This window comes from Hyaena hyaena, unplaced genomic scaffold (assembly GCF_003009895.1).
Source record: "Hyaena hyaena isolate Hyena2069 unplaced genomic scaffold, ASM300989v1 scaffold_417, whole genome shotgun sequence".
Classification (NCBI taxonomy): Eukaryota; Metazoa; Chordata; class Mammalia; order Carnivora; family Hyaenidae; genus Hyaena; species Hyaena hyaena.
The window spans coordinates 35113-55285 of NW_024081050.1; the positions used below are offsets into that span (position 1 = coordinate 35113).

The 20173-nt window shown below is 36.9% G+C and overlaps 1 protein-coding gene across 1 annotated transcript in view; it reads left to right on the plus strand.

The window, feature by feature from the left end:
- Nucleotides 1-8119: 8119 nt before the first annotated feature.
- MYBPC1 (myosin binding protein C1) overlaps nt 8120-20173 on the plus strand; it is a gene marked incomplete at its 5' end in the record, with an annotated part of 56196 nt that continues 44142 nt past the window's right edge. Inside the window, 7 exons of the mRNA XM_039252509.1 lie at nt 8120-8231; nt 8765-8800; nt 10436-10546; nt 13048-13196; nt 13521-13638; nt 15053-15104; nt 17173-17229. Of these exons, the coding sequence (XP_039108440.1) occupies nt 8120-8231; nt 8765-8800; nt 10436-10546; nt 13048-13196; nt 13521-13638; nt 15053-15104; nt 17173-17229 (635 nt within the window). The remainder of the gene's footprint in view (nt 8232-8764; nt 8801-10435; nt 10547-13047; nt 13197-13520; nt 13639-15052; nt 15105-17172; nt 17230-20173) is intronic.

Consider the following 20173-nt stretch of genomic DNA (forward strand, 5'->3'; position numbering starts at 1 on the left):
CTCTCTCTCTCTCTCTGTCTTTCTCTGGACACTACTCAAAAGCATGCTAAGTATTTATTTGTTCTTATTATGTCATAAATCATTACCTAATTCCTATGGTATTATTCTCTCCTATACATTAGTAAAATACTTTTTTCTTTCAGTACATTGGACCTCTCTTATTCAGTTAACTTGAACTTACAATCTCATAAGTGAACACATAATGTTAGTGCACTCTCTTTGTCCTTGACCTTAAGTAGCTTCCATGGATAGTAACATGAATAGTAATCTTGGCCACGTGGGCTACAGTCTGAAGGTTATTTGTTTATGGAATGCAGACAGTGCAAACTTCTAGAACTCTTTCCATGAGATGGGTTCAAGGATGTTTAGACATCCTGGCTGAAGCTATTGCAACATTATTCTCTATAAGGCCAGTGGCATGCCCCTCTGTTCCAAATTTAGAACGGTGGTTGGACCAGGCTGTAAGGCTCAACCAACAAAGTAGGTGATATAATCCCAGAGTGCAAGCTGTCAATGTTTAAACAAAGCCTATGCCTGGTCCTTAATGTGAAAAGCCATCATATTATATTTGTATGCTTAAATGAGAAAATGCCTTTCTGTAAGTTAAAATCAACCAATCAGCCAGTCAACCAATCAACAAAAACTCTTTTCTATATGTAGAACCCAGCATGATGAAATGCTTGACCAGATGTCTATGGAATCCTGAAATTAGCAGCACTTTTTCTGAATTTTGCAGAATTAAGCAAGGCCATGACCACATGTAGTCACACTCCCAGCAACATAAATGGCCCCGTTTCTATTTGCTCTCCATGATTAGGGAGCAAATCAGTTTAGGATAGAAAATGACATCCCTAAATAAAGAAGGTAAGTGGATGGAAGTTATTTTCTAATACACAGTCCTCTTCAGCTATTACTTTCATCAAGAGCAGGGAACTTTCAAAGAAAATGCTTATGTAAAAGGTAGACACGGTAATCACTGCTTTATGCATTTCCCTAGTTGAGAAAGAAGGCTTGCATAAGCATAAACAGGTGTAACAGACCTTTTCTCCAGCATTGACTAGAATGTCCCTACGTGGCCTTTACCCTTCCTCAGCTCTCAGTCCATCTCATTGTTTTCTAAGCATCAGTTTAGGTTTCACACCTCTGTGCAGCTTTCCTGGACTGTCTTAGTTCTCTTTCATCCGCCCTTCATCCTCCTGATTTCTCTTGGACCTATTGCCTCTGGCTTTAAATCATTCTTTCCTCAGCCTAAGTGTCCACCAACAGATGAATGGATCAAGAAGATGTGGTTTATCTATACCATGGAATACTACATGGCAATGAGAAACAATGAAATCTGGCCATGTGAAGCAACAAGGATGGACCTTGAGGGTGTTATGCTGAGCGAAATAAGTCAGGCAGAGAAGGACAAATATCATATGTTTGCACGTATAGGAGGATTAGGAGGAACTTGACGGAGGAACAAGGGGGAGAAGAAGGGCGGAAATGGTGAGGGAAAGGGAGAGAGGCAAACCATGAGAGACTCTTGAATGTTGACAAAAACTGAGGACTGAGGGGGGGGGGGGGGGGGGGGGGGATGGGCATGGAGGAGGGCACTTGTGGGGATGAGCACTGAGTGTTATGTGGAAACTAATTTGACAATAAACTATTTGTAAAAAAAATAAAAATAAAAAATAAAAAAATAAAAAATAAAAAAAACCAAACCAAAACAAAACAAAACAAAAAATCATTCTTTCCTCAACTTAATTACATACTAGTGGTTCACTCCTTCCCCTAACAGGTTGTAAGTTTTTTGACAGTCAGGCACGATGTCCTAACACCTCTTCGGTCCCCTTAGCTCATTCCTTCCAGTGTTTGGGAGAGAGCTGCATGCAGCAATTCTCTAATAAATCCTCGTAGAATGAATGAACAATTGAATTTCCAGGTAGCCTTAGCTGTTGGTCATATAGACAGCGATACTCTGGATAGATTTTTATTTCCATTTCCCATGTTTGCTGGGCAGGAATGTGAACATCGCCCACACACTCTTGAGTCAGTGAGATTCATAATGAGACACTGGTGCTGTGCATCCTCAGAAGAAATGGGTGATTTTTACTGTGAGGCCAACTCACTTAAAACCATTGAGAATGGCCACTCCTGGATATTAGTACATTCTCAGCACTTAGTCTTCTATATAATTAGTTGAAGTATATTCAGTTAGTAGCTCTAACTGTCGCTACTAAGAAATTTTGCACAGCAATGTAAACTTAATATTTTTCTCAGGTTGCCTGGATCTTTCTGCAACAATCTGGAAACATTCTGAAAAAAATTTTTACAGCCACAGAATGTTGTTTCATTCCTATATCAATCTTATAAGTAGTGTCTGTGGTTATATTTTCCAACTCTTTCAGATTTACTTGGGGGCCTCTGTCTGGATATATTATAAAAACAATGCTGCTATGGCTTAGAATATTTCCAGAATAATAGATACCAATCAATGGAATGTTAGGTGTAGGTTCTTTTCTACATGCTCAGTGGGACCAAAGATCTGTCTTTTATTCCAATGTCCATTAATTCAGCAAGTTTTCACTAAGTGTTGGCTCTGTGCCAGGCATAGTTCTGGCTGCTGGGTCCTGTCCTTCTGGAGCCAACTTTAGGGAGCTTTGGAGGGGAGATTGATCATCAGCAGAGGACAGTGGCTTTCAGTTTTGGAAGCAGACAATTGTCACAGAGAGCCATGTGTAGAAAATAATGTGGGTGATCAAGTGGGATCATAATTCTTTTGATCAGACAGCCTTGTGCATGTGAACACAGGGAAATGAGATTGGGTCCCTTCTCTACCTTAACTGGCCCTACAGGAAGTTCAAAGCTGGTCTTGGGAGTGATTCCAGATGTGCCAGAGCTTTAGAAGCAGAGATTACTTTGAAAACCAGTATTCACTTCAATGCCTAAGTTCTGGCATTTAAAAACAATTTTTCTTTAATTTTTGAATCTTGATATGTTTTGGTAATCCCAAATGGGACATTTACTTCCTCTTTTTATTTTTCTTCCAGGAAAAAAATATTTGCTTTTGGTAATCACTGCAAGTGAATAAAGACTTAATTTCTTTTTTCCAGGCATTAACTTTAATATTACCCCATAAACCATCATGAATGAACCTTGTGCATATTAAAGATCTCCTATAATTTGAGATGAAGAGCCTTTCACTTGGCATGAGTGTGGCTGGCAAATGAGGACATGAATCAGTGCAAGTTCTAGCAAGTTTTCTCCTAAATGATGTGATTTTTTTTTAATTCAAAGAATGATTACAATTTTTGTCCTCATTTAGATCCCTTTTCTGCAATAACATTGTTCTGATGTTTTTAATTCACACGCTGAAATTTTTTGTGTGCTATTTTACCTTTAGGTATCAGACAACCAACCATCCAATATATTTTCTCTATGCTTTCTAATTATATTACTTCTTTGTAACAATCTTTGTTAAAAACTAATATCACTAATTGGTCTCTTGATTTCAGCTCAGGTCATGATCTCCTGATTCATGAGTTTGAGCCCCAGGTTGGGCTCTGTGCTGACAACATGAAACCTGCTTGGGATTTTCTCTCTCCCTTTCTCTCTCTGCCCTTCCCTCCCCCCAACTCTCTCTCTCTCTCTCTCAAAATAAATAAATAATCTTTAAAAAACTAATAAAGGGGCGCCTGGGTGGCTCAGTCAATTGAGCATCCAGCTTCGGCTCAGGTCATGATCTCAAGGTTTGTGGGTTTGAACCCCACCTTGCGCACTGTGCTGACAGCCAGCTCAGAGCCTGGAGCCTGTCTTCAGATTCTGTGTCTCCCTCTCTCTCGGACCCTCCCCTGCTCACCCTGTCTCTCTCTCTCTCTCTCTAAAAAATAAATAAAACATTAAAAAAATTTTTTAAACTAATAAAAAGAAAAAGAACTAGTATCACCATACATTTCAATTCTAAGACACAGCCATTATAAGATGCAACATTGATTTAATAGATTAGAGAAGAAAAAATTCAATAAATATATGTACTTACTGTAGGATGAATCCTGACTTTAGAAGTATCAAGGTGTGAGGGGCACCTGAGTGGCTCAGTTGTTTTAGTGTACAGCTCTTGATTCTGCTCAGATCCTGATCTCGAGCCCCATGTCAGGCTCTGCTCTGAGTGTGGAGCCTGCTTGTGATTTTATCTCTGTCCCTCTCTCTCTGCTTTCTCTTTCACTCAAAAATAGATAAATAAACATTGAAAAAAACAAGAAATATCAAGGTATGAAGGCATGTGCCTTTCATTAAGAAAATATGAACCCGGGCACCTGGGTGGCTCAGTCGGTGAAGCATCCGACTTCAGCTCAGGTCATGATCTCATGGCTTGTGGGTTCATGCCCTGAGTCAGGCTCTGTGCTGACAGAACTTGGAGGCTGCTTGGAGCCTGCTTGGAGCCTGCTTCAGATTCTGTGTTTCCCTCTCTCTCTGCCTCTCCTCCGCTCATGCTCTGTCTCTCTCTCTCTCAAAAATAAATAAATTAAAAAAAATTTTTAAAGAAAATAAGATCGATTAACCAAATGCCACCAAACATGATGAATTCATGTCAGCTGTTGATTTTATTGCCTTCCATACATGGTTGTTGCTGCTGCTGTTAATTTGGTCACATGAGCCAATGTTTTCCACAACTCATTACTATGCTTGCGGAATTCAGAATTTGGTCACAATCAAACAAGGTATTGTGTCAGTAGTTAAGTGAGGCTTGTTGAGAGTCACATACATTTTAATTTCACATGCTTTTTGGTCTTTTTAAAAATGTCAGCAATTGTCCCAAGTTTGTATGACTTAAAAAATTAATTTAAAAAGACAATTTAAATCAACCATAGCTAGAAGTTATTTTATGCCAAAGAGAATGTGTAGAATCATAAGAATCTATATATTCTATAATCTCTGGAGTTCTCTCCTTGCATTCCAGAGTCCATGTGTGCTCCCCTAAAATCCCAGGCTTGTAATACGAGACTGAGTTTTTTCTCTACTTTCCAGGCCCTCTTCTCTGGGAACTTCAGTTATTTAAAGAACCATTTTTATGGGTTTAAGAAAAATGCTATCTTCCCATGACCTAAAGACAAGTAATATTCTGCTTTGGTAAATCTCTCTTCCATGAGCTGAGGGAGAGAGTCTACTGGTCCAGTCTGTGGTCTTCAGATATGCGGTATTCTAAAGACCCCCAAACAGATGTTTTTCATCATCATTGTAGTGACTTTCAAATAGAAAAGAAGGAAACTATGGCTTATGTATTGTATTTTTTGTTTTGTTTGAAAATGTTCTTTGTATGATGCATTGGCTTTCATATATATGTTGTTGAACGAGGCACAACCCACAACAGTAGGATATTCCATTTCCCTTCTAGCAGTAGAAACTGTTTTCCCATAGTAAATAAGAAAATTAGACCTTTCATTCTCATCCAATTCAACCAAATTCAAGCAGGCAGGTTTTTAAGAATTTAAGATCAGAATCCAGCATCTTAACTACATTCCCCAATATAACGTGATGCCAGGACCAAAGCTATTTTTGAAAAATTTTTAATGTTTTATTTATTTTTGAGAGAGAGACACAGTTTGAGCAGGGGAGTGTCAGAGAGAGAGGGAGACACAGAATTTAAAGACAGCCTCCAGGCTCTGAGGCAGCTGTCAGCACAGAGTCCGACACAGGGCTTGAACTCAGGAACCGTGAGATCATGCCCTGAGCCAAAGTTGGACAGTTAACTGACTGAGCCACCCAGGTGCCCCCAAAGCTACTTTCAAAGGAAGGAATCATAAAATTGGCTCTTTGTCAATTATGCTTCCTAGAACTTCAGTAGCGTTGAAAATTTATGTACAACGAGGGGCACCTGGGTGGCTCAGTCGGTTAAGCGTCCGACTTCGGCTCAGGTCATGATCTCACGGTTTGTGGGTTCGAGCCCCGCATCAGGCTCTGTGCTGACAGCTAGCTCAGAGCCTGGAGACTGTTTCACATTCTGTGTTTCCCCCTCTCTCTGACCCTCCCCTGCTCATGCTGTCTCTATCTTTCTCTCAAGAATAAATAAAATGTTTAAAAAAAAAAAGAAAAGAAAATTTATGTACAACGAAGCACCGCTTGAGAAGTAATTGGTTTTTGGAAGTAATGTGGGATCATCCAGAGTTATCATTTCATGACCCTCTGATGCACTGCTTTAATATGTGGTGCCTTGTAGTCTAAAATAATTGTGAACGTCCCTCCAAATAGTTTTAACACTTAGTGAACTCTGAAAATACTCACCCACCAAATTTCTGCTTAACAAATGGATTCTCTTTTCACTTTCATTTTATGAAAGTATGTAAATACTCTTTTCTCAATCATTTTGCATTCTAATCAATTAATTCACTACGCACAGTGCACAAAGCAAACTAGCAACCACAAAACCTGTATAAAATAAAGTGTTCATTCGACTCAAAATGGTTCCAGCTTTTAGTTTCTAGTTAAAGATGCTCCTTTCTAGGATTTGGTTGAGTTTTAAAACTTCATTTTCAAGAATTTTGACAGGACTTTAAATCAAGACTCTACATATTTCAGGAAATAAAAGCCTTTGAATAGGTTACAAGAATAAAATACTAAACACTGAATGATTTAAATGCATGAAATATAATACAGAAAAATCTCAAGGTATTTTATTTTTGGTTATGTAAAATTGTGATTATCTAACAGTCTTCTGTAATAAATAGCTCCAAAATACCTATACTTCCCCAAATGCACGATTTTGTGGAATGTTAATGGATGTTCCAGGAGAAAAGGATTGAAAAGTGCACTAAGTTTGGGAAAGGCTAACTGCTGTCTCACTTCTGTTTCCACCCCTCAGTGTCCATTAGCATACGGAAGTCTGCAATACCCCTCAGTAAGCGTACACCCATACAATACAATATAATACATTTAACTTTATTTAGCCTAGCATTTTCCAAGCTTCTTTGATCCCAGAAAATTTCCTTTGAAGAATCCCAAATTCCACAGTGTTCAGTGAATCCCCTCTTGGATTTCAAAGACATGACATTAAGTTTTTCTACACATTACATTAGTTACTTTGTTAAAAAGTAATAACACATATGCCTGGTTGGCACTTTTAGAAGAGAAAGTTCAGGCTAGTGAATAATCTTTATACTAAATATTCTAATAGATTATATTATATATAATTACATATAGTATTATATAATTATAATTATGATATATTATATAAAAATGTGCTATTTTACTTTTTGTCAGGAATATTTAAAGCACTTTAAAATTAACAGCCATATACATGTATTTTCTGTATCCTATTTTATATATGAGTCATATGAGTTTGTGTTTTGAAATTCACAATTATTCTAGTGTTTTAAGTACAAAGATTACTATTATTTACACTAACATTAGTTTTTATACTTTGAGAAAGGAAGGGCAGAGGTTCAGATAACACCAAATGCCTATTTAAACATCTAAAATTAGAAAGACGCTTTGAAATTCAGACAGTTTAGAAAAGGAGAATTATTCAGTGCCTCTGCACATAAATACTATCAGGCATATTTTGAATTTTACAAATATGCCTTCATAAATATTTTTAAATTATATAGCATTGGCCAATAGCAATATAATCATGGGAAAATGCTCATAAAGTTCCTAAAATAAATATTGGTAAACTTAGTAAGTATGACAAATTGATTTATCTTAGTTAATGTAGTTAGTGTTGTCTTTTATCTCTTAAATATAAAAAGGGAATTAATCACAAGGTTTTGGGGGAAGGGAAAACAAATTATCTTTCATGTACACTTTTTTATGCCTATGCTCAAATGACTGTGACATACAAATTATGTTTGACATCGACTTCATTTACAAAATAAGAACTCGAAAACACCTCTGTTGTTGATTTTGTCAGGGTTTATTTTTTAGCATTAATTTTTTTCCTACCTACAATCACATGAAACGTTTGCAGAGTTCCATTTCTCAATCTATGCTTTCATTGGATTTCTCTATTCTCTCACCCTTTTATTTATTTGTTTTTCTCTTTGGTCTGTAATACTGAGTTTCATCTTTCAGGTATCGAGTCTTCTAAGGCTAACTTATCAGTTCACAGTGTTTTGTGTGTTTTCTCTCATTTTTTTTTCAGCTTTCTCTTTTTGCAGAAGATTCAGGACAAAGTCCTTTTCTTCTTGACTTTTTCTTCCTATTTGTTGTTTCAGATGAAGAGGAAGCCTCCACGCCTAGTGCTGTGCCTCCAGGTTAGGATGATTCCAATTCTTACCCCACTTTGTAATTTATTGTCAATTGACAGTAAAGAAAAAGAAAAGGCAGAGGACCTTGATGAGACAGTGTGCAGAGAGGGGGCACCAGCTTTTGCCCTTGCTAACACCAGCAGGGAAAACTTGGGCTTTAATGGTGGGTTTTTTTTTTAAATAAAAGGAAACTTTCTTTGTGAAATAAATAAGATTAATAAATCTTGGGTATGAATTTTAAGGACAAAAAAGTTTTTCTTCCATTTCCAGCTATATGCTCTTGTCCCCTGTTCTTCAGATATGTGAATTATTTTATTACTATTTCTTAAATGAGACATGCTTTTTATAGATGCATTCATACTTGAAGCTCTACTAATTTTCCAAACAAGCCGACTTCAATTTTTTTCCCCCAAGCTGACTTCAGTTTTTTCTCCCCATCATGAGGAGACACAGGGTTTAGGGGAATCCAAGAAGGTTGGGGTCAGCTCTCCATTTTCACTCCTTGCCCTTGTATCATCCGAATCACACTTTCCTTTCAGGTGTGGGTAGTCGGGCCCTGGAAAGAAAAGATTCAGGTGAGCACTCTCCTGCAGTAAGGCGTTTCGACCACATCCTAATATAAGTCACTAATGATCTCATTTCTTGAAGCTGTTTTGATTCTAATCTTTGTTTTATTCCGTTTGTATCTTTTTAAAAAAAGCAATCTTTTAGTACAAAACTTCTTACAAGAAAACTAATGTATTGAGAAATGATTAATTTTGCATGACACACACACACAAATACAGGAATTTAGCCACATGTATCACAGATTTCTTTGTTTTATTTTAACTATCATTTTTTGACATATATCAAGTACAAAGAGATTAAGAAACTGAAAATCTCCATATTGGGGATATGCTAAAGTTAGAGAATAATTCACATTTCTCTAGAACTTTATTACAGTTTGTAAAAACCTCCAAATGCATCTTGTCAGCAGTTACTACAATTTTGTGAGGTCATTCATTCATTCGACAAATTCCTGTTAAAGGCTCCCTACAATCCTACTGTGGGCCTCATATAGGCCACGCACTTTTGCAGACACTTGTGGGTATAGAATAAAACAATACAAATTCCTGCCCTCTTGTTCCAAATATGAGTGGGCACAATTCATTCTTACCATGAATATCACAGACATTCATACACACACACACATACACACACACACACACACGTAATCATATAACTACATTGTATAACTTCATTGTGGAAATGATGATCTCTAAGGATAGCATGATTGATACCTGAAAACTAAAATAACTAAATGTACATTTCCTTCTTTTCAAGAAACACTAACAGAGAGTTGGCAACCCAGGTATTTTTTTTCCCCAGTTACTAAGTGGCTGAAACTGAACTTCTCTGCGTTTAGCTCTTAGAGACAGAGGGAAGGAATGTCTACAGTTCTCTCTCCTGCCCTCCTTGCTGGAGTTGACTGCTGATTAATACCAGCTCAGCACTTGGAGTACAACCTAGAAGATGAAAATAAGATTCACTTTCAGCTTCTCTCTCTTCATGGGAAAGGCTCAACGAGTCGATTTTTCTTTTTCTGTTTTCCCCTCTTGCAGGATGCACTTAATATTCTTGAAACTTCTGCCTGCACGTCATGATCCCTTACTTAATTGTCAAACTACTGCCTCATTTATGCAACTTCAGTGGAATCATCTAATCATATAAAAGCAAGGAATCTAGAAATATCAGGCTAGGTTTGGCTCTCTGATCCTTCCCAGTTGACCAGTGAACTGATTTATCTCTTTAGTCTTTTCCAGCTCTGTTGTTGTATAGATGTGGCACATTATAGTCATTCGCCTATTATGACACAGTTCTGCTTTAATATACTTCCTACCATTATTTATCTGTTAGGGGACAGACAGGATGGGGAAACTCTGGCTGCCAACAAACACAGAGTAACAACTTACCTGAAAAGCTTTACTATTTCTAGGAATTAGAAAATGTTCTTTATCCTGTTATGGAAGAGGCATCCCTTCTAACAATGGGAATCTGTCACTCTTTACTGACGGCTTCAGGGGAGATGGATGGAAAGAATGATGTTATATTTATCCAGGTTTATTGGACAAAGAAAAGCTTCAGCGTTGACAAGAAGGACAAACCCAGGTAAGTCTGCCTAAGAAGAACCTGGCCCTGAAATGATCCTTTCCCTCCTTCCTTCTCATTAGAATGGTCTCTTGGCGAATCACCTGCTGGGGAAGAACAAGACAAGCAGAACGCCAATTCCCAGCTATCCACCCTCTTGGTGGAGAAGCCCCAAAGCGGATCAGTGAAAGTTGGTGAGTACCAAGCATTAAATCGTGCTTTCTTTTGAAATGGAGGTGAAATTCACATCGCATAAAATTTACCATTGTAAAGTGAACAACCAGTGGCTATTAGTACACTCAGTGCTGTGCATCCACCATCTCTATATGGTCCCCAAACGTTTTCATCACGCCAAACAGAAACTGTATATCCCACTAAGCAGTTCCTGCCCCTTATCCCTCCCCCAGCCCCTGGCAACCACTAATCTGCTTTGTCTCTATGGATTTCCCTATTCTGGATATTTGGTGTAAATGGAATCACACAATATGTGACCTGTTATGGCTGGCTTCTTTCCAATAGCGTAATGTTTTCAAGTTCCATCCAAGCTGTAGTATGAGTCAGTACTTCATTCCTTTTTATGGCTGAATACTATTCTATCATATTTATGTACTAAATCCTGCTTTTTATAACCTGAAAAGGAGAGTGACAGCTATCATTTTAGTAACTTTTAGCAAATAGTTGTTGAGTTCCTGGACTCTGGAGCTAGGTTGGGTTCAAAACACTTTCCTCATCTATAAAATGGGGATACTACGTGTGGGGTGGTTTGAACAGTGCCTGGCATATCTTAAAGCTCTGAGCCAATGATTACTGTCAATTATAGCACAGTTATTCCATAAGATGTTTACAAATCTACACACATACCATATGATTAATATATAGTATCTCAGCAAAAACTAGTGGACAGAGGGTTCAACTTTAGGGATATTCATTCCAAAAATATTGATTACACATCTGTTTTAGACACTGTGCTGAATACTGAGTATAAGATGTGAGAATTCAGAACTTACAGTATTTTTTTAAGTTTATTTACTTATTTTGAGAGAGAGAGGGGGAGTGGAGCAGAGAGAGAGATAGAGAAAGAATCCCATGTAGGCTCAGTGCCGTCAGCACAGAGCCCAAAACAGGGCTCCATCTGACAAACCGTGAGGTCATTACCTAAGCCAAAATCAAGAGTCTGATTCCTTTTTTTTTTTTTTTCCAGCTTGTCTTAGTTATTTATTTATTTATTTATTTTTACAAATAGTTTATTGTCAAATTAGTTTCCACATAACACTCAGTGCTCATCCCCATAAGTGTCCTCCTCTATGCCCATCCCCCTCTCCCCCCCACATCCATCAGTCCTCAGTTTTTGTCAGCATTCAAGAGTCTCTCATGGTTTGCCTCTCTCCCTTTCCCCCACCATTTCCGCCCTTCTTCTCCCCCTTGTTCCTCCGTCAAGTTCCTCCTAATCCTCCTCTACGTGCACACATATGATATTTGTCCTTCTCTGCCTGACTTATTTCGCTCAGCATAACACCCTCAAGGTCCATCCACGTTGCTACACATGGCCAGATTTCATTCTTTCTCATTGCTATGTAGTATTCCATGGTATAGATAAACCACATCTTCTTGATCCATTCATCTGTTGATGGACACTTAGGCTCTTTCCATGTTTTAGCTATTGTGGAGAGTGCTGCTATGAACATTGGCGTACATGTGCTCCTATGCCTCAGCATTTCTGTATCCCTTGGGTAAATTCCTAGCAGTGCTATTGCTGGGTCATAGGGGAGTTCTATGGTTAGTTTCCTGAGGAACCTCCACACTGTTTTCCAGAGGGGCTGTACCAGTTTACATTCCCACCAACAGTGTAGGAGGGTGCCCGTTTCTCCACATCCTCGCCAGCATCTAGAGTTCTCTGATTTGCTCATTTTAGCCACAAGAGTCTGATTCCTAACTGACTGAGACACCTAGATGCCTCAGAACTTTCAGTCTTAATGAGAGGAACAGACAATGAGAAATTAAACAAACAGATAATCACAAAAGCCAAGTGCCATGAAGGAAATAAGCAGGATGGTAAGTTAGAGAATACCTGGGGGTCCAGGAATTTTCACAAAATAAGTCTTTATAAGGAATATATTGTGATCAGAACAAATGAGCACATAGCTGATTGACTGTATTCTAAAATTACTTCTTTCAGGTCTAGAATATAGAAGCACATTGCATGTTGATGGAAATATTTGCTTCCCTTTAGTTTCTAGAAGACACAAAGTGCTTGGCTGAATGCTAGGCTAGAATTTTTATGTCCTTAGGTCCCAAAGAATAAATATAAATGGATAAGCAGTTTTATTTCAGAAAGATCAATTTTATTTAGTCATATTTAGTCATGTAAATCTGGACTTCCCATCATCTTACCTAACAAAAAGGATGGAAAAAATTCATACATTTGTGAGGCTTTCCATTTTTATTTCATATATATATGATAAAGCCAAACAAAAATTATTTTCACTGATTAAACCATTGCTCCTTTTCTGCCTCACAAACTCCAAAAGCAGAACAAGTTGGAGTATCCTAAGAATTCCTAGGGCATGCATAAAAAATCAGGGCACCAGGCACATTGCAGCCTCTGCAGTGCAATCCTGTGCAACTCCTTCCAGTTGAGAGCAAATCTAATGGCACTTTTTTAAGCCACAGCCTGAATCGCTTGTGCTTTTTTTAGGTGAGAATATCACCTTTATAGCCAAAGTCAAGGCTGAAGACCTTCTTAGAAAACCCACCATCAAATGGTTCAAAGGGAAATGGATGGACCTGGCCAGCAAAGCTGGGAAGCACCTCCAGCTGAAGGAAACCTTCGAAAGGCACACTCGGGTATGGCTCTCATCTCCTGGCATGGGGGTTAGGCTAGGTCATTCCTTCTGTGTCATTTTCAGATTCAGCTTTGAGAGATTTCAGTCCCAGAAAATTCTCTAGAGTTACCATTCCTAGTGCCTATACTCAAGCCTGGTTGCCCTGCTGTGTCCTAAGTTGGGGAGCACATTGACCCCCTCCTATGTTGACGGTGCTGTGCTGGAGCCCCCAGATAGAAAAACAACATTTAGCCAATGCTGAGAAATTTCAAAAATAACTGAAATGTGATAGCTTCTTTCAGTTGGCAAAGCTGAGCTGAAATGTGCCAGATGCGTTTTGTTGCAGATGTACACATTTGAGATGCAGATCATCAAGGCCAAAGAGAACTATGCAGGAAACTACAGATGCGAGGTCACCTATAAGGATAAGTTTGACAGCTGCACATTCGATCTTGAAGTACACGGTAAGAGAGTTTTCTTGTCTGGATAGATGTTTTCTCCCCCATGGGATGTGAGGGGATAGAGGAGAAGGTCATTTAATACTATGAGATTTTGAAAATAAAGTTTTCTTTCAAACTGTGTGTGTTTCTGATTATGGTAGTCTCAGCAAGCCTGCTGAGTTAACTTGTTGTGAAGCAGTTTAGAAATGGAATTTTGGGGATTTTACTGCTAAATACCTCTTGCCCATGGTATCTATATTCCTGCAATCTTCTGGATAAAGGCTGATGCCATTTTTTCTTCTACTGAACGTGCCTGTTTCATTTGGCCCACATATTCCCACTTAAGTCTGGGGATAATTTCATATGTACCCAGGATGTTAGGATACCCAGGTGGAAGGGAGGATTTCTCTTCTAAGACAGTTTTCCATCCATATGTTCTGTGTGGTGCCCAGAGTAAATTTAATAGGGCAAATGTAAATAGTTGGGGGGGGGCAGGGGGAACCCACTTCTATAAGTATACAAAGAGAAAGTTGACTTAGGAACAAAGATCATAAACTTAAGATGAATCCAAAGTGTGATACAGCTACAAGAAACAAAGCTGGTATAATTTAACGCTGGGCTATAACAAGTGGAATAGGATCTAGACTTAGGAAATGTTACTCCTGCAACATGCTACTGGTTCCACATTTAGAGTAATGTCTTTTGCCATGGGCACCATACATCAACCTGGATCTCTTCTGGAGTAAGGTACCCAGGAGGATGAAGAACCCAGAAACCATACCCTAGTCAGCTGAATGTGGTGAAAGAGGCCAAGCATACATAACTCATAAATAGGGGAAGTGCTATCACCCAAAAGCATTTCAGACAAATTCAAACTTAAAGGTAGGGATTATAAGGAGGTGAATTTTTTTTGGTCTCAACTTTAGCCTGAGCTCTTTCATTAAAGCTATGTAAACAGTGTGGGAAGGGTATGAAATCCCCATTTCAAGAGAGGCCAAGTAAAGCCTACAGAGATTTCTGTATCAAGTGGGAATCTGGTCCTGAGCAGTGCCTCTTCAACTGGCCAGGCATCTCTGAGAATCACCTGAAGGGCTGTTAAAGAATACTGACTTCTGGGTGCCCATCCCTTATCTGGTGAATCGAAATCTCCAGCAAGGGGATCAAAAAGTTATTTTTTTTTTAAGTTCTTCAGGTGATTCTAGTGGGAAGGCAGGTAGAATGACAACTGGATATATACCTCCTTCAGTGCCCACATAAATTCTGTGTAAGGGAGGATGAGGTATGATGCCTCAGCAGCTCAGCCATCCAGGAGGAGAGCCATCCCCCCCTCTACCTGGTGTTCCTTCCATCTGAGGAATCCCCACAGCCTGGAAAGGAACTGAACACAAAATTGCCTTCGTAATGGGTATTTATTTTATTGTTTTCTTTCCTTTCAAAGAATCTACTGGGACTACTCCAAACATTGACATCAGATCTGCTTTCAAGAGAAGGTAACTTCAAAAGGGGAATCTAGGTAGCTTTGGTATAACGTGCAAGTGGAGGGCTTTAAAAACACTTATTTCCTTCCTCCTCACTCTGTCTTCCAAATGAGAACACCTCTTTAGTCAAACATACTATATATACAAAGGTTAGTGTTCTAGAAAAGCTATAGGTTTACTGTCAAATCAGTTATATACTGATCATGTTTTAGATTATTCCAGTCATAGTGAAGCTCCCATTTTTTTTCAGGTTTCACAGTTGCCTTTTGAAAACACAGTTGCCTTTAATCTCTTCACATGTGACTTCGTCCTTAATTACATTATTTTCTACCAAATGGCCAAGAAAGATGTATAATAATATTGCATCAGTTAAGTAATGTCAGAAAACTCTTATTTATGTTGCTTTTCATGTAGAAATTACTTATAGAGCTATTTACTCATGTGCCCAGAAAACCACAATTAAATAGTGACTTACTGAAGTTAGAGCTATTTAAATATGGATTATTAAATGAAAGACCACTGAGTCCACTAGAATAAAGAAAACTATAGAAAAGCAAAGTATAGATACCCATTTGATTTACTTTGTAGTTGCCAAGGCTGAAAAATTGAGGGTTGGGGGACAAGGAAGAAAATTGAGAACAAAAAAAAGTTCTAGTCTATAGAAAATGTAACTAGCCCCTTCCAGACATGATCTTACTCTCTGTACTTAATTTTTCCATAATGTGAGTTCATTAATGAGAACAAATGTTTTGTTCTTCTTAAGACTGAATCCACTTAGCTTTGTTGAATAAGAAAAGCCATCCCAAACTATCATAAAGTAATGATTTAGTCTGTTAAAAAAAAGCATATTTCTCTCCTAAATTATGAATAAATGAACATTTTAATTACTTAAAAATGTATTTAATATTACCTGATCAATAAGTTGTTATTTTTTAAGTCATAAGTTTGAATCCTATTACTTTCCTCCTCCTCCCCTTCCTCCATGATCAGCAAATGCTTAGGTCTAAAACTATGTTCATCCTATGTACAAGCATAGTCTAAGAGAGGGAGATGTAATCTACTAAGTTTTGTGCTTTAATAGAATAGAAATGTGTCTACTTCAAAAGGTCTTCTCTAAATACCTGCTATTAAAGAAATTTTGAAACCACATCGAGTTTAATTCTTATAATTTATGTGTTATACACACTGTTTTTAAACCCGCAGACTCTTTTCTTAGAAACCATAACTAACATTTGTAAAGAGCAGGAAACAAAATCTTCATTTAAAAATTAAACATGTAAGTAAATATGTAGTGCCATTTAAATGTCAGCTCCATAGCTTCTATTTAGAGTTTCTATGAAATCATGAAGGTGGCTGCATGCCTGACTTAAGATGCATTTCTCTATAGGAAAGCACTCCTAGTAAAGGGCTCATCAATAATTCAAAGTCAAATTTTTGAAAAATACATTTCAAAAGGTATAAATATCAACAAGAAAATGAAAAGCTTAAAATGATTTTCCTTTAAAACAGAAAGGAATGCATCTTTTAAAAAGCTCTGCACTAGCTCCATTTTTGTTATGTTGGTATCACATTATCTGATTCAACTATTGATGGACACAAAGAAGTTACCTTTGAATATAAGCTTTGTACTTATATATTTGACACTGGTATGCTTCATCCTCCAAGCCAATCTCTGACATGAATAACAGAGATCAGCAAAAGTCCTTTGCTTTTTACACAGGAATGTTTCTACAGCCCCCAACTTGAAAAAACAAAGTACTTTGTGTTGCTTGGCTTAAGTGCATTTGTGTTACTCTGTTTTAACACAAATCCAAGCAGTTTTATATATGCAATCTACAAAAATGTGTCTTCTGAAATCGTAGAGTAACACAAGCTCTTCGTGTTTACTTTTCCACAAGTACATACTACAAAACTTAAAATGTCACTTGTGTGAAAAGAAATAGTTTGTGTTTGATTTAGTCCCATGACTTGTGTGCCAGTATAAAATTGCATATACATTATATGTAGAGTGTTTGGGGGAAACTGTTGTGTATATGTCTCAGCATTAAAAACAGATTTGCTTTTCTTTTGTTAATGACAGTGGAGAAGGTCAAGAGGATGCAGGGGAACTTGACTTTAGTGGTCTCCTGAAACGTAGGTGAGAACCAAGCGATGGAGTGAGGCGCTGTGGCCTGGAAATCTTTTAGACACCTACTGAGAGAAGTCAAGTTTAAAGTGAATGTTTTTCGAAGAATTTCTCATTTCTTAAAATGTGTTTCGCTTATAGAATATAACACAGAATCAACTAAGAAAGAGACAGAAAAACCACTGCATACTAATCTGCTAAAAATTTTAGCTGATGCTTTTTAACCTTCTTTTTAATCTTTCATGAGTTTCACATATGTTCTTAGTTGGGGATGAAGAGATCTGAAAACTTAGGCGAAAGACTTAACTACCTAGAAGCCTCTGATTTCTCTAATGATTTCAATCATTTCAAGCATGATTCTTTGTCATGACCAAATAAATAGAGCCTCTATTCTCCTGTCTTTGATATTTTACCAAAAAGTCAATTTCACAATTTTGATAAAAGTCTCTGCAGGTGTATGTGTGTGTATATATATTATATATATATGTATATATATATAATGTATATATAAACACATAAAATAGTATTTATGATTAGGTTTCATCAAATCTAAGACATCATTCATTTTAATATACATCTTTATTTTATAAATCAGTAAGCAATGAAAAAATTGCTCCAGTGTTTATTATGACACACTATTGATTATAGGAAACAACCTTATTTTAAAGATAAGTCAAAAAGTATGCATTTTAGAAGAGATAAATGTAGTAAAATGGAAATAAGTGTTTAATATTGTTACTCACTCCCTTAACAATGTTCTCTTACAATGAAATTTATAGATTTCATTATGGATATTCAGTACATAACCATTTTAAAGGATTTCTGCCCATATATGCATATAAATAATCATATAATGTATTACATATGAGTTATATATAAACCTATACATATCCAGATATTTACTATAGTGCAACTAAAAGAAGTTGATTTTTTCTGGGATTTTATTTACCCACCAAATGTGTGAATAACTCATGAAACTACAGTTCTAAATTAATAACATGTAATATTGATATCATATTTTATTTACCTTTTCAGGTTCACTTTTTATTACTTTTAGTGCTTTCTATGGTTACTAAAGAAATATATGTATAATAAATCCATTTCACAACAAAGTACAAATAGAATAAAATGGACTTGTGTCTGTTCTCAGTTTAGTTGGATGGCTTTATTCAAGTCTCTATGAATGAAAAATTCCTCCAGGTCTAAGTGTTTAGGTTGAGAGCAGAAATAGTAACAGTATTGTTAATATTTAATAATTTAACAAATAATTTATTAATTACCAGTGGATATTAGCCAATCAAGAGACCTAGGCAATATCAAGTACATCTTTCCTTCTTTAGCTACTTCAAATAATCATTAGTCTCAATAATATCTATTAATTCCCCGAATTTATTTAAAGTAATAGTATATGAAGTGACCCTAAGTGAACCTTACCCTTCCTCATGCTACAGGTGAGAAACCAAAGACCAGAGTTGTCAAGTGACTTATCCCGAGTCTTACAGCTAATTAGAGACAGGGCAGGGACCTAAATCCACGTTTTCCTCTGAGTCAGCTCATCCCATATAATAAATACTATACTGCATTTGCTTTGAAAGTTGGTGCTTCAATTAATAATACAAATTGACACTTTAGGAAGACAAGAGATTTTTTTTTTCCTCCTACAATCATTTACTCAACCAAGAAAACACTAAATGCTTCCTTTGTGCCTTCTATGTGCCAGTGCCTACCAGTGCCTGGAATGCAGAGAGGGCCATAATACACATCTGTGGGAAGGAAAAGATAGTGGTAAAAATATGGATGTGGGTCTCAACTCTCCCAGTTACAAACTGCATTGTTTTGGTGAAATTACATGTCCTCTTTGAGACTTGTTTTCCACATCTGTAAATGTGAAGAACAAAAGCTACTTAAATCAAATGTAAAAGGCTGGCTCATAGTAGGTGTCAAATATTGACTCCCACCAAAAATTGACTCTTCCTTTGAAGAGCCTTTGTTTCCTTTATTCATAAAAAGACGTAACACACACACACACACACACACACACACACACGAATCAATCAATCAAGATGTAATACAATAGATTATTAAACACCATGTTCTGATTAAAAAGGAAAAAAGAAAGAAAAAAGAACACACCACCAGTAGTTTGCAGAGTCAAAGAAATCTAATTAATGACCAAAATTACTGAAGAAAAAGTGGGCAGCCAACATGTTTCCAGTTCTCATTTTCTTTACATCCCTTAATTATGATTTTGACTCATAATTAAATTGTTGTTAGCATAAGACTATATTCATTTAATATACTATAGTAATCCACCATTATAATTTTAGAAATCATTGTGTTTTCGTACTAATTTGTGAATTGCATGTGTTTTCATTGTGACAATGACACCATTTCTCCTCTAAGAGTGTGTGGCAAAATCCCTATCAAAATAAATATCTTTACAATCAACATCTCTCTACAACAAAAGATCTCCCTCACCTTAAAAAAGCCGGAGTATTTCAAATAAACATTAGCTAAATCAGAGTAAATCTATTAGGCAGAATCTTGTTATGGGATATGACATATATGTATGTATATATATATATATATATATTTGAAAGTTTTAGTCTATATAAAATTTCTATAATTGCTTTGTACTTGACTAGGACCATCAATTTATAGAAATTTTGATGTAGATGAAAATACTGTGAATATTATATAGGTCTATCCCAATGCTTGAAAAAGAATCAGTAGTGCCTATAGAAATATGAATTTCTCTCCCTACTGTAATTTAATGTAACCATGCAGATAGGGCCATGCACAGCCACCATGGTAAGTAAAGATATGTTCTGGATGAGCTAAGGTAATGCTGCAGGTGGAAGCCTTGACCTCACACTCCAGCAAAAAATAACGAATACTTCTTGCAATTTGGAGTTGAATTAAGTAATAAAGAGAAAAAGAAGGAATAGGCAAGAGG